Source organism: Pelobates fuscus, chromosome 1 (genome assembly GCF_036172605.1).
Source record: "Pelobates fuscus isolate aPelFus1 chromosome 1, aPelFus1.pri, whole genome shotgun sequence".
In the NCBI taxonomy this organism is placed as follows: domain Eukaryota; kingdom Metazoa; phylum Chordata; class Amphibia; order Anura; family Pelobatidae; genus Pelobates; species Pelobates fuscus.
The window spans coordinates 421,604,745-421,630,710 of record NC_086317.1 but is presented as its reverse complement, the minus strand read 5'-3'; the positions used below and the strand labels follow the sequence as shown (position 1 = coordinate 421,630,710).

The 25,966-nt window shown below is 39.9% G+C and overlaps 1 protein-coding gene across 2 annotated transcripts in view; it reads right to left on the bottom strand.

Annotated features, from left to right (window-relative positions):
* ASIC1 (acid sensing ion channel subunit 1) overlaps positions 1 to 25,966 on the bottom strand; it is a 179,563-nt gene that overhangs the window by 39,462 nt on the left and 114,135 nt on the right. Inside the window, exon 1 of one of the 2 annotated variants that reach the window (XM_063428555.1) lies at positions 7,508 to 8,199. The exons of the other annotated variant lie outside the window; for it this stretch is intronic. Within the exon in view, the coding sequence (XP_063284625.1) occupies positions 7,508 to 8,089 (582 nt within the window). The 5' untranslated portion in view covers positions 8,090 to 8,199. Of the gene's footprint in view, positions 1 to 7,507; positions 8,200 to 25,966 lie in introns of those variants that run through there. 2 annotated transcript variants of the gene reach the window in all.

Sequence of the window (25,966 nt, the reverse complement as noted above, 5' to 3'; positions counted from 1 at the left end):
ACAAAATACAAAAAAATGTAATAAAATTAAAAAAAGAACCCAAATACCTGCATGAAGATCGATAAAGCATCAGTCTAAGACGTAAAATGCTTTCAGTGTCCTTTTAAAAAAAAAAATAAAAATTTCATGCACTCACTGCTTGATCTATTATTCTCTATGAGGTTCACGGAGCCACCAACTATGTTGCATTTTGTTTGAATAAAGTACTTTGAAGGATTTGCATCACTGGAGCTGTCTGTTGACTGACTGTGCGGTCCACTTTATTTTCTTCTGGCAATTTGTGATTATGGAACTCTAGGACCAGCATCGGGAGCAAGAAGTAAGTGCCTTCCTTTTATTTATCTAAATCCCCCGTCCAGAGTTTGGAGCTATGGCATAGAGGAATTGCAAAGAAGCCTCTTATTTACAAAGAAGGCCTTCCAAAACCTCAAGAGTTTATAGATTTATCACATTGACCTACATAATAAATAGAAACATCGTCAACCTGAAGACAGCACAAGAAAACCTTAAATAAATGACAGTGCGTTAAAAATAAACTATACATTGTGTTGACAGAACTGTTAGCAAATCTACAGGTTGTCTTAAATATAAATGTAAATCTATGTTCCCCCACCTGCAAATCAGTGATGAGGTTAGCTGAGTGACAAGGTGAGCAGGAACACCCTACAGGCGGTTCTCCTGTTTACTGTAACAGATATTCCTCCAGCAGTCATGTTTAAAAGTGATGGTAATTATGTTCTAATGCCGATGTGCTGGCAATAAGGTTAGGTAGGACAAGGTGGTGGGTAGTGAATATTATATTAAATTATCTCCCATGGACCTCTGATTGTTGCAATAAGTCCATGGCATCTTCTAAGCAATTAAATATATAATTTATCACTATGGTAAACTTTATATTCACTGCTTTATCTGTTAACTTGAATATGATGACTGTTTCACTTTATGCTATGCTATGTTTATTTATTTTTTGCAAAAAATAAGAACATAGCTTCGGCATCAGCTGGTTAGAGACACTTTGGCTTGGTAAGAGAAATATTGGGGTTTTGAAATATGTTTTCATTTTGTTAGAGCTGTGTCTCGTAGGCTTGTATAGTGTAAAAATAACTGTCTGGCAGATTTTTGAATGACAAACCTCCTGACAATTGAATAGATTTTCTCCTGAAGGCAAATGTTAAATGGAAGCCCTGATCTAGAAACTGAAAATAAGAAAATAAATCAGATTTAAACAAAAATGCCATGTTTGCAAGTTTCTTTGTTTGCATGTTGTCACTGTTTTTACTATCTAGATTTTAAAGATGAATTTGATGCCAAGAGCTGGTGAGTTGACAAACTGACTTGCAAAATTTAGGCTACAGTAGGCACAATGGACTTAAGTCTCCAAATGATCCAAAATGACTCAAAAGGGACATTCGCTGCCGTAAATGGTGTAATCCAAAATAACATGTAACACCTCAATACATGCTCTCTCTTTCTATTCTATAAACACATAATGAGAGCTGTAGTAATACAGCAAGATATGTAACATATATAATACAGTATTTTTCATTTTTTTTATTTGCTAGGGTAACAATGCATTAAGATTTTCCTTGCTTTCAAGTATTTTCTGTGACACTCTAACAATACAGTAGTCCATAGCATATGGACATAGAGTACTGTGTTCTCTAGATGAGATGTATTACCAGTATGTCAATCCCAAATAAAATAAAAAACACTTTACTTCTTAAGTTTCAGCTTATCCATTACGTTCATTACCAGTGATGTTGTGATCGGAATGGTCATTAATGGGTTTTAAATAGAATTAGACATTTACTGCATAAGATGCTGTTAGCAAGATGGAAACATTCCAATTATAATGCCGGAGTCTGTTTATACTGGTTTTGTTACTGACATCATGCACAAGAAAACAGGGCATCTTCCTTAAGCATGCCTTTCGGAGATGCCCCTGTAATAAGTGCTAATCTCGGCATCATGCAGCATTTGATGTGACTCAAAGCTGACAAATCATATGTTTAGTGTGTCAATATTAATGACTGGATCAGTCACCCACACCTTTTTATGACTGATATTGTGCCTGTAACAAGCAATTTCACATAATGTTATTTAATCAGTGCTGGCAGATTGATTTAGAAAACCTCCAAAAACAACAGTCTGTACAGAAGACTATTTTTGACCACTCTCTTGGGTAAAGCACAAAATAAAAGCTTTATGATGAAGGAAGAAGCCTTTGTCGGAGTTCTGGGGCAGATGCCAATATATATCTCATAAAATGCCTGTCCTGCCTTACAGCCTTGGATTGGTACCATGTCACTTTAAATTGTTAAACAAGACATACAAGACATTTCCCGTATTCGCACATTATAATATTATTGTTTAAAGGGAACTGTCACTTCTCAGGATTTTTAATATTCCATTTAGTTGTCCTCTATATGTAACAAATATATGTATTAGTGAGGTATGAAAACATTAAATCTACCCTGCATCTTTGTATTTATCTCTATCCTCAAATGTATTGTCTCCATTTTGGCTCCCTTTCAATTATTGTGTTAGTAACTGTCTCTTAACATGTAACTTTTGGTAATGCTGGTGAACTTAGAAAACAATATTGTATTAAGACCTTGCCTAAATTTTTACTTCTTTGATAATCTCACAATGCGAAGCTTAACAGGCCGCAATGTTAAAGGAAGTTTAGTAAATCTCAATGAAGTTACATAGTTACATAGTTACATAGTAGTTACATAGTTACATAGCTGAAAAGAGACTTGCGTCCATCAAGTTCAGCCTTCCTCACATGTTTTTTGCTGTTGATCCAAAAGAAGGCAAAAAACCCAGTTTGAAGCACTTCCAATTTTGCAACAAGCTAGGAAAAAATTCCTTCTTGACCCCAGAATGGCAGTCAGATTTATCCTTGGATCAAGCAGTTATTACCCTTCATTGAAAGATTATATCCTTGAATATTCTGTTTTTGCAAGTATGCATCTAGTAGCTGTTTGAACATCTGTATGGACTCTGATAAAACCACTTCTTCAGGCAGAGAATTCCACATCCTGATTGTTCTTACAGTAAAAAAACCTTTCCTTTGCCTTAGACGAAATCTTTTTTCTTCTAGTCTAAACGCATGACCTCGTGTGATGTGGGTGCAGCAGACCCGTCATTTAAACTCTGCTTTTATTCTGTTGTTTAAAGACTACATTGTTTAAATTGCAGGGTAAAATCCACCTATAGTGCCTGTTACAGAAACTTGAGTGTTTAAGGTGAAGTATAATGCTCTTTTTCACTGAACTAATGATGGTCAAAGTGTTGTCAGAAAGTATTGAAATATTAGACTTCTGATCACATCAATATCATTCAAGGCTCATCACCAGCATTTAACATGTTGATTAATATAGAATACAATGTTTAATTTTCCTAACTAAAAAGTCTGCCCTTTTTCTGTTAAGAAAAGAACACATTTGTTGACTACTCAGTCACCAAGTAGACCCCCCCTCCCTTACAATCAAATATCTTTATGAGGGCAAAGATGATCAGTGACCAGGAGGAAATGTAGCATGTAGAGAAGGATAAATAATGTTTATTTTTCTCCCCTTCAATGTAATGTGAGTGCCCTGGCTGTGCCAGGCTTGAAGTGAGGTGTGAAGTAATTTGCTAAATATGTACATGAAAATGGAGTATAACTTAAAATGTTTTACCTGCCAAATTATTTGCTTATGGGTGATGATGATGATAGCCTATGAGTTGTGGGAAATGGGATAAAGCCCCTCCATACCAGAGAAGGTAGAAACATCCATAATGCAACACTTCAGCAGGACTTTGTGAGCTTACACCTTCTCACTATTTTGTTATCTTTCTTAGGAAGCACATGAGTCATAAAATGTGGGATCTTATACCCAAGCAGAGGAGGACAGAAAACCACTCCTAAAAGTACAACTTGTCTTTCAGATTTAGTACATAGACGCCTCATGGCAAAAGGCAAACAAAGTAGCTAGCTCCCATGTGGTTTCAGCAGTCATCCTGTCTGAGAGAGCCATTCCAAAAGCCTTCCAGATCATTGACTTTAGCCAATTGGCATGAATGACTTGCGAAGCCTTTTGACCCATCCAAAAAAAATAAATATGGAAGTGGAAATATGGAAGTGGCCTCGACTTATTAACTGAGGGCTGAAAAATATACAACGTTTGTAACAAGATCTTTGCCATTCGCAGGGTAATGGAAAAAGGAGGGAACAACAATCTCTTTCTTAATGTTAAAGGAGGAGACCACATTTGGCAAAAAGGAATAAAAACTCAGGACTCCTAAATCCTTATGAAAAACCAGTACAGAGTGTTCGGATGAGAGAGCCAAAAATGTAGATATTTTCTGAGCTTCTGCTCACAGGGAAACTCGGGGACTGACGTAACGGCAGCATCGGTCCTTCAACCTCATTAGTGGTTGTCATAGGCAACTGCTTTGATGATGTTTGTCTGATGGATTTCCAGGCAAGCCACGTAAATCAAATCAATGGAACTATGTCCAAGAACACCACCATGAAATCCTCCATTGTAGGTGTAGTTAGGGCCTGTAGGAAATACCAAGTGTGGCAAAGCTTCTCCATCTGAACTTCTGATAGGAAAAGCTTAATTTTTAGGGGGAGTCAAAAGTTGAACACAGGAACTAAACCTGCAAATGCGGTATCAACAAGTTCCTGTGGAAGTTAATATGTTACCCATGCTCAACTGAGAGACTAGCAAGTGAGTATGTTGCACTGCCAGGTGGTAAGGATATTGTCTAGGTACAGACAACTTCTATACCTAAAGTGTGTTTGAGCCATCAGGACACCAAGAACCTTGATGAGCACCCTGGGAGTCATAGGCTGTGCAAAGGTTAGTAGTAGTAGTGATGGTTTTGAATTGCGAATAACAGGAATCGGTGATGATCATTATGGATCCGCATATGCAGGTATGCATTCTTCATTCTTCACCAAAGGCAGGGCAGATTATTATTACTATGTGTCCCAGAACAGGCATGAAATGCCAAAATATATCTGTGGCCTTATACAAGTTATCTCTGATAAAAGTACTAACACTAAGTGACACTGCTTACGTAACGAAAACTATATTTTTTTAGTGCATTAAAGGAACACCATAGGGTCAGGAACACGAACATGTATCCCTGATGCTATAGTGTTAAACCCACCATTTAGGTGGCTTGCTCTCCCCTCAGCCCCCTTAAAACTCACCTTATTTCTAGTGCTGCACGTGTACGTCGGCACTGGCACCGCCCTCGATCAGCTTCCTTCATGTCATCACCAGAATTGCTGATTTTTCCCATAGGGAAAGCATTGGATTGGCTAAAATCTGCAAGGAGGTGGGATGGGGCGGGGCCAAATACCATTTTGACCAATCAGCACTTCTTCATAGAAATGCATTGATTTAAAAAGAACTTCTCCAGGAGAACCCCCAGTCAAGCCACGGCGACTAGGGCAGATACACCAAGGTTCTCCCCTGTTCCAGCTAGGAAGCGATTCTTGGCGGAGGTACCCAGCCGGGGTACAGGGTGCTCCGCAACAAATTTATCATAGAAAATCATAGAGCTCCTTTTTGCTCATGACTGACTCAATTTTATAATTGTCTATAAATATGTAATTAAGTCATTCTTGATGATACAATGCCCCTAAAACAATAGGGAAAGGGATTAAATGATTCCTGCTCCTCTTAACTAATCCCACGTGCTGAAGGGTCGGGAAGAATGTATAATCTCTCTTCTTTGAGACTCCCAGGCCTATATAGAGTTAATTACTATCATTGCTGATGATACAGCATCTTCGGGGCATTATTAGCCAGCCCGGGACAAATGTCAATTCAGTGCATACTTCTATGCACAGATTGTCATTCACTGGCTGAGAGTGATCAGCTGATTTTCTCGGCCAATGAATGAGCGACAGGATCTGCGTCCAGTTTCTGTATCTCTGCAGATATCGTAAGCCTGCAGTACAGGAGAACTGGCACCCGTAGGGACCCAGGTAAGAGGGCAAACCATTGTAAAACGGTTTACCCCACTACCCGGGAATGGTGGGCTACAGTGGTTATGATGGCGTAACCCTTTAACTGAGTTTTTGTATGTTCGCATTGTTTTCTTACACCTGTTTTGTTAAAAATAAGACACATTGGTCTTGTTCAGAGTTAGATTCTCGCGTACATAAATGTTTATCAGTAGTTTATGAAACCACGTGAAATGTTGTAAAAAAGTCAAGTGCCCTGACCACACCTGCTAAAATAAAGTTCTCCTCTTTGGCCATTTCAAACATTGAAAGGTATGCTCATTTATTGATACTGCCTGTTCCTCTCTGGTTTTGAGATCCACAGGTTATTTTTTGTAATAACAAATTTAAATACTGGGCTGAAAAGCAGTTCTTTGCAATGTAATTATACACATACATTGTGCAATTTCTATATGTTTTCACCAAGATAAAAAACATAGACAGATGTATCCAAACGTACGTATAATGTCACTTTATTTTTCATTTTGAACATTCCGGTGGAGAAAATGATCCACTATTAACACTGTTTGTTTAATAAGGTTCTTCAAGTTTATACAAATGAACCTAATGCGAGCACATCACCATTTATAACCCAACACTTAATTAGATTATTTCCAGCTCGCCAATGTATTGAGCCACATACTGTTAATATGGTCTAATAAAACGAGAAGTTCTGAGCAAAGACAGAGCTAACGAGGTTCAACCATGAATATACTGCAGAATAAATAAAAGTTTCATGACAAGCAAGCCCCAAATGAGGACTTAAATCTTGCTATCTCTATCAACTGATGTCCCTTGGTGTGAAAGTTTTGTTTAAGCAGCAAGTCTATTTCCATCCCTTTGTGGTTTTATTAGTACCTCTTCAAATGATACAAATAGCAATGTGAACATAATAAATATCACAAGTTGTTATGAAAGAAGAATTGTCAAGGGAATTTTCTCCAATATTATTACATGGCTAGGTCGTTTTTTTAAAGCAATAAACGGCATAGTTTTGATTCTGCTTTGTGCACAATCGTCCAGTTAATGAACTCTTACACATATCACTCCTTTGCCAATTGAAGCTCTCACAAATTGTAACCAAACGTCAAAGCAAACCAATCAACATATAGACAGGCCCTCTTCTGCCATGGTGGCTGAGGGTGATGACAGTGTCAGTTTTATAAACAACACTTGAAAAGTCCCATGGCCAATATTTTTTTTTAAACATGATATTACTTGCAGAACTGAATATTTGAATGGCTTTTGGCTTATAAGCTAAACTGGATATCTAGTTGAATTGACAATGGAATTGCAAATTTTAAGCAAAACAGCTGAATTTGAAAATATCCTTTCACTCAGCTATTTTTCTGACGTAGTTATTTGCAATTCCCGTGACGATTCTCCACAATTTCTGATTTAGTGAATAAACCCCAAAGATTTATCTGTTAAAGCTTAACTAATATGCCGTTGTTTGACAACTATGTGGTCCTTCAAAATATTGGATTTCCTTACCGGGACAAAGTCATCCGGATCGCATTCCTTTCCTTGGAAATTGCAGCCCAGCATCATCTCATCAAGATCATGGGAGGCACGATCAGTGATATCCATCATGTCAAAGATATCAGCAGTTTGAGTTGACTTTTTAATAAAGTCAGAATCTGCATTTTTAGGAAAACCTACCATTGCACCAAGAAAGCGCATTTCTTCAGTGGAAAGTTGGGAAGGCCGAAAGCGATTGCAGTTGCAGAATGTAATTGCTGGGAAGACCATTAGATTTGTAACCATTTCATCAAGGGCAGTGATATATGGGTATTCTCCATAATAAGCAACTCTCTCCCACACCTGCGACAGGAAAAGAAACAGTGACAAGAGAAAGGCTCCTGCCCAAGCTACACGACGAGGTCCCCACGGTCCATCTGTTACAATATGATTGAGTCCATGAAGTGTGCAGTTGCTGGCAAAGTCTGCAGGATCTATTAGAGCTTCATAATCCTCCATCAAATGTATATCATCGGGTACGTCTTCACTTCCTCTCCTGGTTTTGGGTTCTTTTTCTGTAGACAGAGACAGTGTGCAGAATATATGTACGGGCATTCTTTAACTTGTGATCTAGGATTGAATGTTGCCCCAGCTTCGACAAAGGTCAGAATCCTAGAATACAATGAAATTATGACCCTTGAGTAAACAAGATCTTTTCATTTGTATGAATCCAAAAGATGTCGTCCTTCTGTAGAGTCTATTTCTTTGGGTGCCAAATCCTTTGGATCTCTGAACATGCGTGTTCTGTTATCTTTAGCACAATATTTCTTCACCTTGTGCCTTTCCCATTCAAGATGTCATAAGGCTGTTAAGGAGACTGTGTGAAATATGGGAGATGCTTATCAAACTCTGTGCAGTTCCATTTGAGCTCCGGCTGAGGCAACAGCAGTAAAATGATCCCAGGGAGCAATTATAAATAATATATGAAGATCACAGCAGGGGTAGAACCAAACGGAATGTTAAGGGGTATAAAAATAAGGCAGAAGCACCTACGCTAATTTATAGATCCCAAATAAAGTGACAATGTCTTCCTTAGGAGGAGCTAGCATAAAATTCTTTACTGGGTAGTGGGATGGCACTATCTAAGAGACATTAGTGAATGGATAAAGTGATTTCCTCCCTATCATCATTCATCACACAGCTCTTACTGCAAATTGTGAAGGTCCTGCGGGTCATTTTACATGTGCCCAGGGGACTGATCAAATCTCAACTCTATTGCTGCATTAGAGAACTTGAAATCTCTATCTAAAACAGTTTAAAAAGCTGGCGCATATTTGTCTAACGGTAAAAGGTGATGTTAAAAGAATGTAAAAATGTAATAAAATGATTTAAACTAATAAGAGGAATACAAATGTTGAATTAAAGTATATACAAAAATAACTTTAGTATTAATGTAGATGCAAAAGATAGATACCATTATCTAAACGGAAAAGTCACATATTACTCCTAGAAAAACCAAAATGCTTACGAGAACAAGAGGAAAAGAAGGCCCTGCTCAAATGAGCTTACAATCTATGAGGAAGGGGTAAAGATACACAAGAGAAGTAACAGCATATCAGAGGGGAGGAGAGATTGATGGATAAGATGTGTATGGAACAAGATAACAGTGGAAGGAGAGAGAGTGAGCTGGGCTATGGAGTTTGAGGGAACTGAGGAGGGCAATATAAATGAAAAAAGCATCACTCAGGAAGATGGTAAGTTTAACTAAAGAAGTGTGTTTTCAGTGACTTTTTTAAAGGACTGGAAAATAGGGGAGAATCTGAGTGCATGGGGTGGGAATTCCGTAGGAATCGGGCCGCCTTTGAAAAACCCTGCAGTTGAGAGGTGCAGAAACGTGCTGATTTCAAGAAAAGTTTGATCACAGAGTGGAGGGAATGATAAGGTCTGTATTTGTTGAGTAAAGAGGGATTGTAGTGAGGAGGGGAATTATTGAGGAATTTAAAGGATACAGGAATCCACTGCAATGATTGTCAAAGGGGTGAGGTGTGGGCAGGGCCGGATTAAGAGCACAGTGGGCCTGGTGCTGACAATAATGATGGGCCTAATTACGGAATCTTATCGACCAAAAACACTAAAACAGTCATACCTCCCAAGCGTCGTGTATCTGATGGAGATGGTGCTGGAGGGAAACTCATAGGATGCAGCTTTAAGAAAACACATACTCTATGCTAATCTCCCTCTAATTTATGCTTTCATCTGTCAAGTAAATCCATAACCCCTAACAGCAGTGTCCAGTGAAGCAGGAAGTCAATGGGTGGGGTAAAAGGGTGTGCCACTGGCACAAATCACATGACCAGACCTGCCAAAAGGGGTGAACATGCCCAAAAAGGGGGCATGTTTGTCCAAAGAATTGGAAGGTCAGCCTGGCATGAATGCATGTCAGGCTGCCTGCCAATCCTGCAGGCTGTCCAACTAAGGGCATACTATGCAGGCAGCAACCTGGGCTTGGCAGCAACCTGAGCTTGACACAAATGATGCGCTCGCTCAACGCTTTCTAAGGACTGTCCCCTAGCACTCGCTGGTCCACTTGTCTCCTTACCTTCTTACTAGCAGGCAGAAGTTCCTGGTATATAGTCTGAGACAGAGAAAAGGTGTATGTAGTGAGTGTAGAAAAAAGGGGACATGCCACAGTGTTAGAGAGACCAACGTCTGCATTACCTAAACTAATTTTTTATTTTTTTAATTCTTTATTTTTGTTGTGCTTTGGGTAACATAACAAATAAGCAGATGGGACATTAGGATTATCAGCACACATTTTTTCTTTAACACAAAAAATTAATATTGATTAAGTCATGTTATTAATAAATGTAAGTCGCAATAACCAGCGTTGTGGGTACAAAAGGTTAAAACACATAACTGATCGAATCTATAAACATGTACCATTCTTTGCTAGTGCGTCTGTCTTATGAGCCCTATGCTCATTAATGTATACGTGATAGGCAGGCTACACTGATTATCTAGGCATAGAATCTAAGGCTACATTAACAAAAAAAAAATGATATGCCTAAGGTTTCAGTAAGTTGGTTAAGCGGATGAAACAAGTCTAAGTATAGCAAATATAAAGTACTGTTAAACTATTAAAATATATTGCATGTGAGCTAAACAGTAGCTTGAGTCATAGAGAGTCCTAGCAAGACTAGTAGTATGATCATCCTGTCTCATAACTGTAGTATTTAAGGAGAAGCTTGTGTGGCAGGGTGATTAGTAGGTAGAGATAGGTGATAAACTAGTAAAAAGAAGTTGCTACAGCGTGTCAAGATTATGAATATGACAAAGAATAAACACGTTTAAGTGACTGACACATTGCATATTAAGAGGTGCCACTGGACATGTAAATAGGCTATACAAGGGCTGTCAGCACTTAGTGAGCTATGTGGTAGTGGAACCTTGCTCAGCCTATGCCTAACATATTATGCAGTAGGACCCATATAGAGAGATCACAGATGTCCTGCTGAACTGTACCCTTCCAACCCCAGTCCGCTGTACCCGTCTCCCAAGTCTCTACGTGAGCTGCACACCGGGGATGAACCTGTGGCCAGCCGCCCGATTTCTTCATAGCTTGATGGGTAGGGGCCCTCAGCGGGTGTGAGCAGTGTAACTGGGATTGTCCCATGATGAATGTTGGCCCGTGCGGGTAAAGGCACATAGCAGGTTTCAGAGCATCATCGGTAGTGACCCTCCGAGGGTATGTCGGCTGCGGGCGAGCAGTGCTCCTTCGTCGCTTCTTCCGCCTGGTTGTTGTACTGATTCTCCGCTCCTACCTAAACTAATTTTATCAGCCAGTCCACACAAGTTTTGTTCCCATACATCCCTCTTAAGCTTCCAAACTTAAAGGGACACTATAGTCACCAGAACAACTACAGCTTATTGTATTTGTTCTGGTAAGTAGAATCATTCCATTCAGGCTTTTTGCAGTAAACACTGTCTTTTCAGAGAAAATACTCCACTGGCCGCTCCTTAGATGGCTGCTAGAGGTGCTTCCTGGGCCAGTACTGCCTAGTGTGCAGCACTGCCATTCAGTGTCTCCACCCTCTGCATGCAGACACTGAACTTTCCTCACAGAGATGCATTGATTCAATTTATCTTTATGAGGAGATGCTGATTGACCAGGGCTATGTTGGACGTGCTGGCTCTGCCCCTGATCTGCCTAGTTGACAGTCTCAGCCAATCCTATGGGGAAGTATTGTAATTTGCTCAGACCACCACTTCTAATGATGTCAGCAGACAGTCAGTTCAGAGGCAGAGCCAACAGCTGCAGACTTGAATACAAGTAATATTTTACTATATTTAGGGAGGCAAGAAGGGGCCAGGGTGCTGGTTTTAACATAACAGGGTCAGAAATACATGATTGTGTTCCTGACCCTATAGTGCTCCTTTAAGCAAGAGTATGTGAAGAGTAGTTAAGTTTGCCACCTTTCTTGGAAAAAAATACCAGCCTTAATCATTTGTATAATTAATTAGTTATGTGTGACATCACATGATGTAAATCACAAGGAGTGACATCAGAGAAAATTCTGTAAAGTCACCAACAAACTACTCACAGTTTGATTCTGCTGTATAGATGGATTGCTCCCAGTGTCTCCCTGTCTCCCAGTGTCTCAGTCTCGCAAGTCCCTATGTAGCACAGTGTCAGTGTCCCCACGGAGAGACCCGGGGACACTGAGAGACATGGGGACACTGAGAGACATGGGGACACTGAGAGACATGGGGACACTGAGACATTTAGGGAAACTGGGAGAAATGGGGACACTGAGACACTAGGGACATAGACAATGGGAGACATGGGGACACTGAAACGTTTGGGGACACTAAGACACTAGGGACACAGACATGGGAACACAGACACTGGTAGACTAAGGGACACTGGGAGACTAAGGGACACTGGGGACACTGGCTGGGAGACAGACACTTGGGGACACTGGGAGTCATGGGGACAGTTGTGGACATAGACATGGGGACACTGGGACATATAGGGACACTGGGAGGCATGGGGACAGTAAGACACTAGGGACACAGACATGGGAACACAGACACTGGGAGACTAGGGGACACTGGCTGTGAGACATGTATTTGGGGACACTGGGAGACATGGGGACAGTTGTGGACATAAACATAGGGACACAGGAACATATAGGGAAACTGGGACACATGGGGTCACTAGGCACACTGAGAGACATGGGACACTGGTAGACTTGGGGACACTGAGACACTAGGGACACTGGCTGGGGGACATGGGGACATAGTGTCTCCGTGTCCCAATGTCTCAGTGTCTCCCAATGTCCCTATGTCTCACAGCATCCCCATGTGTCTCAGTGTCCCCTAGTGTCTCAGTGTCCCCATGTTTTCCAGTGTCCCCAAGTGTCTCAGTGTTCCCAGGTCTCCCAGTGTCTGTGTCCCCATGTGTCCTAGTGTCTCAGTGTCCCCTAGTGTCTGTGTCCCCTAGTGTCTGTGTCCCCTAGTGTCTCAGTGTCCCCATATGTACCCTAGTGTATCAGTGTCCCCATGTTTACCAGTGTCCCCTATGTGTCTGTGTCCTCATGTGTCCCCTAGTGTCTGTGTCCCCTAGTGTCTCAGTGTCCACATGTGTCCCCTAGTGTCTCAGTGTCCCCATTTGTCCCTGCTGCCTTTCCCCCCATCCCTCACTTACCTGAGCTGTAGAGCTGCTGTCTGGACTCTGTGCCGTGTTGCTGCTCCCCCACGGATCAGTGAGTAGTAGAGAGAGGCAGGGATATGCTGTAACTTCCTATCCCTGCCTCTCACCACACACAGTGACCCCTACTGGCCGGTGCTGATATTGCAGAGTAATCTCCATTTATTCTGAGAAAAATACCTGCATTTGTATTGCCGGCATTACTGCAATACCGGCACGGCCAGGCAGCCTCAAATACCGGCTGTGCCAGTAAAATACCAGTCAGGTGGCAAACCTAAGAGTAGTGTGTAAAAAAAACAAAAACAAAACATTTTTTTTTAATTTATTTTTTTAAATGGGCCTATTCCCTGGGCCTGGAGCTGCAGCTCCATCAGCCCCTATGTTAATCCCACCCTGGGTGTGGGTGTAGTGGTCAGTCAGGAAGATGAGCCTGGCATCACCATTGATTAGAGACTGAAGAAGGGCAATGCAGGTATTTGGAAGGTCAATGAGTAGTGAGTAGCAAAAGTCAACTTGGGAAATGATGAGTGTATGAACAAGTTCCTTAGTTGTATCTTCTAAATTTCACTTTCTGTTTAAAACCAACATGCTCTTTGCCTAACAGACACATGCCTTCACTGATGCATACACTGACATACACCGACTGACAGATACACAGTCATTGTCACACACACTGTTAAACCAACACACACTTTCACTGAAAAATACACACTCACTCACTCACATTCACCGACAGACACACATACACACTCACTGACAAGACACATACACACTCACTGACAGACGCACACTCACTCAGTGTCAGACACACATACACACTCACTGACAGACACATATACACTCAGTGTTATACTGAAAGGAGGAGCACAACCAGCTAAAATAAAAGTGCTTTATTGTACAGGAACACACATAACAGGTATCAGCACTATCAAAATTAAAGTATCAATATAATCAAACATATACAATGAATATGGAAGCACTGACTAAGACAAAAGAACAAGATCAGGAAAAATCAATAGAATATGCAGACTGAGTGGTGTTACCACAAATGCAGAAAAACTATTATTTTGATACCTATATAGGAGTATTAACCAAAAAGTACAAAAAGCGCTTTGTATTTTAGCTGGTTGTGCTCCTCCTTTCAGTATAACATTATTGTATTAGTAGCATTTTGGAAATAGGGCTTTGTGAGTGAGCACCCTAATCTTTATTAATTGCCTTAATCTATTGCATATGGCTGACAACAGGGTGTGCCCACCATTCTTTTGTTAATACACATATACACTCAGTGTCAGAGACACACATTCACTAACAGACATAAACATTGACCAACAGATACACACTCTCAGTGACAGACACGCATACACACACTGACAGACATACACATTCACTAACAGACATACGCACTCTCACTGACACACTTTTTGACAGACACACACACTCTCACTAACAGACACAGACAAACAAACACACTCACCAACAGACACACACACTCTCACTAACAGACACACACTCTCACTAACAGACATACTAACACACTCATCAAAAGACACACACACTAACACACAAACACACACACACTCTCACTAACAGACATAATAACACCCACCAACAGACAAAAACACACACACACACTAACCAACAGACACACTAACACACACAGTCTCTCTGACACACTCACTAACAGACACAGACACTCTTACTAACAGACACACACACACTCTCACTAACAAACATACACACTAACACATCCACAATTTTTTTTTTATTTGCTTACATTCTGGTGCTCAGAGTGCCCCCTTGCCGCCTGCCTCCAACATCAGCCCATGCCAGCCTTGTGGGGGGGGGGGGGGGCACAGAGGTGGCCACCTGGCCATCGCCTGAGCCCTCCAGGACAAGAGTCTGGCAAAGCATTTGCCAGGGCGTTTGGGGGGCAGCTTTTTTTGTCACCCCCTGAAAGTGCCGCCCAAGGCAAATGTCTTGTAAGCTTCGCGGTAAATACACTGCTGATCTGGAGTTAGAAACGGGTTAATGCAGGCAATATATTTAAGGTGCAAATGACAAGATCTGGAGATAGACTGTGAGGAGAAAAGGTAAGACTTGAGTCAAAAGTAACTTCAAGCTTGCAAGCTTGAGCAATAGAATAAAGACTTAGAAAATGATACCAACATTTTGTATTTCTATAACAAAACCCTTGACAAACAGCCGAAAGAGCCTACAGACCAATGTATAGGCAACTGTATAACTACGCTCACATATGTGGTAAAATGTTAGGCTTTTGCACAAGCCGTAAATGCACATATTTCACATGCTTCTCTTGTCAAGATGGAAAAATAAAGAATTAAAAAAAAAAGGAAAATGATAAAACATCTAGTTAGATATGGAAGAGAGGCAGGTTGTGACATGCATTAGGAAGGCAGGAGAGAGGTCAGTTGAGAAGTAGTAAATCTGAGTATCGACTGCAAATAAATGGTATTAAAATCCAAGAGAGTTAATAAGATTACAAGAGAGACAAGAACTGAGCCTTGGGAAACACCAACTGAGGCTGGCAGTGGGGATGATTTGGCACATGAGAAGGAGGCACTAAATGAAGGTTCAGAAAGATAGGATGAAAACCAGTAAACTAAAGTGTCACAGAGGATGGTATGAAGAAGAGAGTGGTCGACATTATCAGAGAGAGGTCGAGGAGCATTAAGAGAGATTAATAACATTCAGATTACGCAGTGATTGAAGACACATTACAGTACGTTTTATTGTTAGTTTATATGATTTATACTCATATTAGATGGGTACTACAGGCACCAAAACAACTTTAGCTTAATGAAGCTGTTTTGGTGTATAGGTCATGTCCCTGAAGTCTTACTGCTCAATACTCTGCCATTTAGGAGTTAAACCACTTTATACAGCCCTAGTGGCACCTCACTACATGTGACTTGCACAGCTTTCCTAAACACTTTCTGAATTAACCTAGATATTATAGGTTTGCTTACTGCACAGACTTTTTATTCTAGAATACTTTATCTACTACTCTGTTAATAGCCTTCTAGAGCCTACAGGAGACTCCTGTGTGTGACTCAATGTCAGTTTACAGAGCAGGAGATACAAACTTCTGTTGAAAATGAAACCATTTTGTTTTTGGTTTTTGATTCATTTAAAATAAAATAGAACTGAAATGTAAATCACAACTTTAAGCCACCATTGTTCTCATACTGAGCTATTTTTCCAGGTCGTCTATTTTGGCCTTAAATGTAAATCCCCCTCTCAATTAGCTACAATCCCTGTTTGGTGAATAAACCCTCAAGTGATCCCACACATGAACTCCTTCTACATCAGGGCTCCACAAATCCCAGATGCCAGGTCACCATGGCAACTAAGAATTTTCTCCTGGCACCTGGGATTTGTCAGCCCATTCAGTGGTGAAGGAGAATGGAGCCGACTGACTAAAAGACAGTGGAGTCAGCTGGCTGAGAGAGGGTGAAGGGGGTGAGTGTGATAGACTGAGGAGAGGGTCCCAACCCACTGGCACATAGGGAAAGCCGCAGAGCCCCCTCCTGGTGTTGGATCCTTAGTCACGGAATGGGGTCCTGATGGATCAGTACCCCGTAAGGCAAGGTCCCAGCAAGTCCAAGGCCTTAGGTGGCCACCTAATTAAAGAGACACCTCTATCTGGCAGCAATTTATATGCTGCAGGAGGTCTGAGAAAGCACTGAGCTGATTGAAAGGGAGACATATTCTGTATATACTTCTTATTGATATTCCTTTGCTGGGAGTGGTATCTATTACTCTAAGAAATGTCATTTTTAATGCCAGAAAATGATATGTGCAGATATTGTTTCTATTTATCCTCCAGGGAGCACTACAACCTCACAAGTTGCCTCCCTTGCATAACTTCAACATATTATTCATTGTAATAACCCGTGAGTGGAGGCAGGGTCACTGCATTCTAATGGAAAGCCTCAGTTTCAACAGCCATATTTCTAACTAGTTGGTAGGAACATCATAAATTCAATTACTATTTGCCTTTCACCTGATTTGTTTGCCTACCTATTAAAAAACTGGGAAACAGACTCTTTTATATGAATTACTCCAGGGCAGTCTATACCTTTTCTAGGTGTCTGAAATGATACAAAAAAAAGGGTCGATGAGGAAAAATACAGTATCTCTTCCTAAGAGTTAAATCAGCCACCCTGTTTCAGCCCTTGAAGAATTTTGCTGAGAAAGGGTTAATGGACTGAATCCCAAGACTGAAATTGCAGAGCCAAATTAAATGTACCTGCCCCCTCCCTTCCTTCTCAGTTACATGCTCTAAAACTGCGTTAGTCAGCACTATCTAGAGAAGACGTGGCTCATGCACATATACAAACAGCATTTCCCAAAGGATCCTGTCTGAATCTATATGCTGAGAAGTGTACATTCGGGTATCTTAATCCAAGGGATTTAGCGAGGGTTCTTCAACAAAGATTGAATTGTATGGAGCTGCATCTATTTCCTTTCCTCACCGAAGAGTTTACATTGTAGCAGCAAATCAAGAAGATTGATACAGAGATCACATATCCACTTTAATTAAAGGCAGTTATAAAAAGAACCATTCGGCGGGGTTGCTTTTCAAATAACGCAGTCCAACAACAATTAATCATTTTTCATTAGCCTTAACGGGAAGTCCGTTCAGCGTATTGGAGTCAACCTACAAGACACCTATAAAACTAGTGGAAACTTAAACATGCACATATAATAATAAATAGGAAGAGTATAAAAAGGCTAAGTGAAAGACAAGATGCTTTATGGGAGAGCCTCGCATCACATCAGCCTTTGCTGCATATGGTTCAAGCAAACAGCACACATTAGCACAATGACAAGGGCGATGATGTGAATAAATTATCAAACAATAATAAATTGTGTTTCGTGATGTATTCATGATGTTTTCAATATTCTATGCAATTAATCTAAAATATTGCTTAACAAGCCCTGGGGAAACAAGATTTTGAATTGTCACCCAAAAATATATCCGCTTAAGTTACATTTGTTGTGTCCAGGAAAATATGACTCTTTAGCATACATTGAAGGGTATAACATAAACTGCAAGCACTGTTTGCAGAATCTGCTCCACACATTATTAACAGAGCTCTTCAACAGTTTGGTTTGGAAAAAATAAGTAAATATTCTTAAATATGGGTTGTAATAAAAAAATGTGTAACACTCTGAAGTGCACCGTCCCTTTACGTAAATCAGTTGAATCACAATTAAAAAGCCATTCTTTATATAGAATAGAAAATAAACATGAAAAAGAGAAAAAATGAAGAGAACGTAAGGAAAAAAAAAAAAGATAGGAGGGAATGGCAATTGCAGTGCTGGGAGATATATTTTCCCTCATTTGAGGAGAGAGGTTAATGATCAGCATATAAGGCCACCGAACGTTCACAAAGGAGGACATGGGATTTTTGAACTTAGAAGTTATCTTGTTCATCATATGATCATCGTTTCATTTCAGCAAGACCACCTCAACTGAAGGGACAGATTTGGAGTAATAAAGCACAATGTGAGCTGTTCTTTGATGCTTATTTTAAATCACAATATTTAGACCAAGAGTGCCCAAAACCTAGATCCCCATGATGCTTTGCATGCCTTTAGAATGACAAAGCATGGCATAGCATCATGGAAGCGGTAGTTTTAAAACATCTGGGGATCTACTTTTGGGCATCCCTGATTTAGAACTTTAGGGAATTATGTATAATTTCCCCTCGCAGCAGTGTTACACAGATGAGCTAATTAGCTGACATCATGCCAATGTGTGAAGATGAGAAAATGTAATGTTTTAATTAAATACCCAAAGACCTCACAGGGTAACCAAGTTAATTAGAGAACTTTATTCACTTTGTACAGGAGAGCGCTAAATAGTTTTAAAATATCTCAACACAAGATATAAAATTTAGATTAATATCACAATTGATCTCGTATCATACACCAACTGCTACACTCATGATGTATATTACATTACCATCTTGAAACTTCTTGTACAGGTATTCAAGTGGTTCCTAAACTATGACTTCTACAAAGGAAATGTCCAACCAATGACAGGGCCTTGTCAACGTTTTTAGAAGACAAACTTAAAATTTGTCTTTCAATTCAGAAGCACCGCATTGACCAGTGTTATGACTGGGGCACAGTTCCATACACAAGACAGCTATGCTCAATCTTTTATAGATTATGAGGAAAGGTATTTGGACGAGGTACCACTCTAAAGTGGTTGAGTATTCACAAATTCTTTTGTTTGCCTGGCAACAAATATTTCATTTGAGAAATGTTGTGGGGTCTAATGCAGGATTTAAAATGTCTTAATACAATAAAAGGGGGAAGATGCCCCAAAATGTAATAGTTCATTCTAAGCATGAGTTTATTAGGTGGTAGATTTAAAAAAAAAAAAAAAAGAGTGGACCTAACTGGGACTGTTGGCGAGCGCCTGACAGCCACAAGTGAACTTATTGCTTTTAGGTGTACTTCAATTTTGTTTAATTTACCATAAGACCAGGGGAGAAGGCACTTCCTTATTAAAAGCTGCCTTCTTCAAAAACAAAAATCCTTGCGTAATTTTTCACATATGATTGATATTTGATACTGCTCAGTGAGCGGTGAGTGAGCGGGGAAACGTAAATGCTTGTGAATATTATATATTTTATATCTTTTCCTGAGTTACCTGACTGCTCACTGTTTAGAGTTCTGCCAGTAGAATTCCATAGAGGCTAAAGAATCTGATCTCACAGTCCAGTCAAGTGAAACCAAGAAAGAAAAACCTATACATTATTATGCCAGGGAGAAGCAGGACAGATAATGATTGCTGGCAAGTGGCTGTAAATGGTTGCACTCGGTATGTGTGACCCTCGTTTGGTACGTGCATGGAAGCTGTCAAGGCAGTCTGTGTAATGAATGCACTCCATAAAGTTCAGGCACTTTTACTGTTATTCTATAGATAGTTTTTACATCAATATGGATGGCATACTATATAAAACATATTAAATCTTGCTTCCTTTATACATTGCTTGTGTGCTGGGTTGGCCTAGCATGTGCTAATGAACAGGAATTTATCATACATGTGGGTTCTATAATTTGAAGAACAAATTCACTACCATTTTTTTTTCTTCTTAGCAGTAATGAAACAGTCAATTAAAGGATCACTATAGGGTATGGAACACAAACATGTATTCCTGACCCTATAGTGTTAAAACCACCATCTAGCCCCCCCTGGGCCGCCTCCATAAATATAGCAAAATCTTACTGTATTCAAGCCTGAAGCTGTAGATCTGCATGCTGTTTGCCTCAGGAAAAAAAAGCTGTCTGCTGACATCAGAAGTGGTGGCCTGATCCAATCACAATGCTTCCCAATAGGATTGGCTGAGACTGACAAAGAGGCAGATCAGGGGCAGGGCCAGCATGATTCAAACACAGCCCTGGCCAATCAGTATCTCCTCATAGATATTAATTGAATCAATGAATCTCTATGAGGAAAGTTCAGTGTCTGTATGCAGAGGGAGGAGATACTGAATGTTTGGATGCAGTTTAGGCAGCCATGACCCAGGAAGGATCTCTAACAGCTATCTGAGGAGTGGCCAGTGACGTTATCACTAGGTTGTGATGTAAACACTGCATTTTCTCTGAAAAGACAGTGTTTACAGCAAAAGGCCTGAAGGTAATGATTCTACACACCAGAACAAATTTAATAAGCTGTAGTTGTTCTGGTGACTATAGTGTCCCTTTAATTAAGGTGTCTGAAAAATTAAGAAACATAGAAACATAGAATGTGACGGCAGATAAGAACCATTCGGCCCATGTAGTCTGCCACAATTTTATAAATACTTTCATTAGTCTCTGGCCTTATCTTATAGCTAGGATAGCCTTATGCCTATCCCACGCATGCTTAAACTCCTTTACTGTGTTAACCTCTACCACTTCAGCTGGAAGGCTATTCCATGCATCCATTACCCTCTCAGTAAAGTAATACTATTAATACTAGAAATATTATTTTTAAACCTTTGCCCCTCTAATTTAAGACTATGTCCTCTAGTTGTGGTAGTTTTTCTTTTTTTAAATATAGTCTCCTCCTTTACTGTGTTGTGTTGATTCCCTTTATGTATTTAAATGTTTCTATCATATCCCCCCGTCTCGTCTTTCCTCCAAGCTATACATGTTAAGATCCTTTAACCTTTCCTTGTAAGTTTTATCCTGCAATCCATGAACCAGTTTAGTAGCCCTTCTCTGAACTCTCTCTAAGGTATCAATATCCTTCTGGAGATACGATCTCCAGTACTGCGTACAATACTCCAAGTGAGGTCTCACCAGTGTTCTGTACAATGGCATCAGCACTTCCCTCTTTCTACTGCTAATACCTCTCCCTCTACAACCAAGCATTCTGCTAGCATTTCCTGCTGCTCTATTACATTGTCTGCCTACCTTTAAAGGACCACTCTAGTGCCAGGAAAACATACTCGTTTTCCTGGCACTAGAGTGCCCTGAGGGTGCCCCCACCCTCAGGGTCCCCCTCCCGCCCGGCTCTGGAAAGGGGAAAGTGTTTAAAACTTACCTTTTTCCAGCAGTGGGCGGAGAGCTCTCCTCCTCCGATCTTCCTCTTCTCCTCCCCGTCGGCTGAATGCGCACGCGCGGCATTCAGCCGGTCACATAGGAAAGCATTCATAATGCTTTCCTATGGACGCTTGCGTGCTCTCACTGTGATTTTCACAGTGAGAATCACGCAAGCGCCTCTAGCGGCTGTCAGTGAGACAGCCACTAGAGGAAATAGGGGAAGGCTTAACCCATTCACAAACATAGCAGTTTCTCTGAAACTGCTATGTTTATGAAAAAATGGGTTAACCCTAGAAGGACCTGGCACCCAGACCACTTCATTAAGCTGAAGTGGTTTGGGTGCCTAGAGTGGTCCTTTAAGTCATCAGAAATAATCACCCCTAAATCCCTTTCCTCAGATGTTGAGGTTAGGACTCTATCAAATATTCTGTACTCTGCCCTTGGGTTTTTACGTCCAAGATGCATTATCTTGCACTTATCCACATTAAATGTCAGTTGCCACAACTCTGACCATTTTTCTGGTTCACCTAAATCAGGTGTTTTGGCAGTAGTCTGTTACTGCTACTTGTATGAACTATGCACACACTTGTTGTGTGTAACTTTACTGGATGGGCTGATCACTGTGACACTTTTGGCGGTTAACGGTAAAGAGTATAGTATGAGCAGGACAAACACCAAATTAAGGCCTCAATTTATTATTGCTGGGTAAACTTTCCAAATTATTTAATATTTTTGTTAAACTTTTGAAAATTATCATAACTAACACATGGAAATATTTTGAGCAGTTATTTTAACTGTATATATATATTATTATTTTTTTGTTTTTCTTAGAATGCTTGAGGTATGTAGGCTAATCAGCAGGTATAGCTTTGTTATTTGGAAGGAGTGAGTGGTATTTAGGTATTGGCACTGCCCCTACAATCTTGCTTACTTCTAGATTACAGCTTTCAAAGTTTGCTTGGATCCTTCCTTATTTTTATTTTTCTATGGCACATATTTTGCCAAATGGTTCTGGTTTTTGCAAGTAACGTATGACAGGACAGAACAACCCACTTTCAGAAGTGAACATCACTTAGTTTAGCCGGAGAACAGTGCAGTTGCAGGGTAAGGAAGTTAGATACTCTTTGACAGGGTTCCAAATGGAATGACTAGGCCTTAATCCACAATTCCTTCTGCAGGATTAACCATAAAGTGAGCTATTGCGACACCATCATTTTTTTCTTTTAGTTTTCTTTGTGACCCTCGTGTTAATGATTTTACTCCCCCCATTGCCACTGGCCTTTATTTATATTTAGTAACTTATCTTCTTTGTGCCAAATCCCAATACCTGGGTACCTCCATTTTGCTCTCCTCTTTTATGTCGTCTGCAATTTTCCCTTCTATTGGAGTTTTTTGACTTATGAATTGTGGGTAAATTAGCTTAGCAACTGAAATGGAACTTTGCCAAAGCTCCACCGCTATTGTGAAGAACTGCCTTGATAAGAAAACGCAGTCCCTACTCTGCCCAATGTATAATTAAAAAGTAAAGTTAGCTTCAAAAACAATAAAAACAAGGAGAAATGAGGGGTAAGAAAAAAAAAAGAGTAAAAAAATACATAAATAAACCTACAACGTGACAGAACCCCTTTAGTAGTCATGTAGAACCCAGATTTTAGCCATGTGTCCTGGAACCATGAATTTGACAGGCCCATTCACCATCGCTATGAGGAATGAAGAGGGAGGCCCAAACCAACAATCTGTCAATAGCTCTTAGTCCTTCTCTGACAGTCCCGTGAGGATTACTCACTTTTAACCTATCTATGATACAGACAAAACTACACTAAAGTGACAACTTCCAGGAATTCAAAGTAAATTTCAAATTTTAGACCAAAGTGGCTGAACTGTGTGTAAGCATAGCGGACTTGGACAATTTTTCCAATTCAAATATTTTGGCTTCAGAGTTGAAATTCACTTACAAGCTCTTACACCAGAAAGAAAGCTCTCCCATCTGCCATACTTTAATGCACTGTTTGCAAACACGCATATAAAAATAAAACTTCAGTTACACTAAACAGAACACAGAAGCCTGCAGGACTGGAAAACTGATAAAATGACAGCAATATTTATGGAGCTACTTTATTCCAAAAAGAATGAATCAATCCCTAATACAATTTGGTTGCAGTAATTTTGCATCTATTCTCCTTTCATTTGACTGTATTATAAATTGGAATGGAAGATGTAAAACAATGTGTAGGAGAAGGAATATATTGTAATAACATTTAGAAAGGAGCAGAAGCCGTCTGCGGAACTATTCTGCATATTGGAAGGGAGCAGTCAGCCAGCCAGTCAGTCAGTCAAGGGATGGAAATATTGTGGTTTAATGTTAAAATGTATGAGGTTATTTATCTAAATCTTCCGTCTTCAAATGCGATGGCATGTTAATGACAAACCATCTCCGAACAGGATTTGTTTATATTATAATTTTTTTTTGTTGTTCTAGTCTTTTTTTAGATTTTTTTTTTTTTTTTTTTAAACGGAATGAATTTAATAGTTCCTCCCTCATTTAAAGAGAAATTGTCTATATGAATTGTTTGTGTGTCCCCGGTGACACTGAAAGGGGTTAATTCTTATAAACTTTACTGGTCTCACATAATTCACATTCTCACTAAAATGAATCCTCTTCTGAGAAGATTAAACTACCTGAATAATTCTAAAATAAGGGCATTAAAGCGGCACTGTCATGCCAAACTTACCTTTCTTTAATTGATTGCTCTTCTCTCCCTCTGTCAGGATCTGTTCTTCATTTATTCCTGTCTGCTCTAGTTTTCTTTAAAACATAAGACAAAGTAGGGACTAGTTTGTCGTATGGAGGTTTCCAACGCTTGACCAGCTTTGACTAATGGAGGAACAAATTGTGCTCCGTTTCCTGTGGTCAAAGCAATTTCCCCACAAGTTTTACCTTTCCTCCGTGATCTCACGATGCTTCTGCCAGTATTCCCGAACGTCCTGTCACTTACACAAAACACCGGCGGAACAACCGAATTTCGTCATAACAGAATGAGAACAGTTTGTTCATTCATGTTAGGACGACAATCGGTACTTTTAGGTTGGTTCGAAATTTCATTCTAATGAATGAAATTCCGATCCAATTCGTGTCGCGGCTGCATCTTGCAGCCGCTTAGTAGATAACTTCCTAATTCCCACGGTATTAGGGAGCTATCTACCAAAAGGCTGAAAGACCTAAATTGGTCTTTCAGCCAAATGTACTAATACTAAGTAAAAACTATTTAGTATTAGTAAATTCTGCCCCTACTCGCTATATATAGCCTGTGGCTGCTCACTGTTAAAAACAAAACAAAATAAACCATAGTATCCCTCCTCCCGAGCCCCTACCCGTGCCGCGCGAGTGGGGGCTCTTAAACTGAATGGAAACTGAATGTGTAAAATGACAAAGAGCACTCTGATTGGTTGGATTTTTAAAATAAAAAAACATGCTTTAATTCTTCCTCTCAACTGCTAGAAATCGTGATACAGTGAAAGTGTTGTATTTGGAGAGGACGTTCATTTTTCAGATTAAAAGCACGTTATATTTTGAAGTGTACATTAAAATAAGCAATTTAAACTTTACAGTCCTTTTAAAAATGCAACACTCAAGATTTAAACTTTGCTGTGTATTGTGAAACCTCTGAAGATCCAATTAATAAAATCTAATATGTAGTTGAATTTGGCATTCAAACGTGCGGCCACAATTAACCAATGCTCAAATTAGGGCACAAACCAGTAAATCAATCTATTTTGAGCGAGTATCTTCTTCAGTACCGACTATTTCTAGCCTAACTTGTTAGTTTTGTATTGACACCAATGAACGCTCCCTTCACTAACCTGGGGCATAATATATAAATTCTGATTAATTATAAAAAACAAAGAGCTAAAATGTGCTTTTGTTAAATTAGTTGTCAGTCCAGGTTTTTTACTCCATACATTATTGGAAAGTTACTGGCTCTGTTAATCCTGGCTACTAAACTCTGAAACGTATTATTTTGTTATAGAACTATTTGACAGGTAGTCTTATGATTAGAGATAACCGACATGTCTTAGAATTGGACCTGGATGTAGCCTTAGATATTGCCACCTACATCATATCTCACAATTGTGTAGACATTGTTTCCAATTATGTGATCACTCTATCCCGTCGTGGCTAGATTCCGTTTAGAGACTGAAAAGGTTTATCC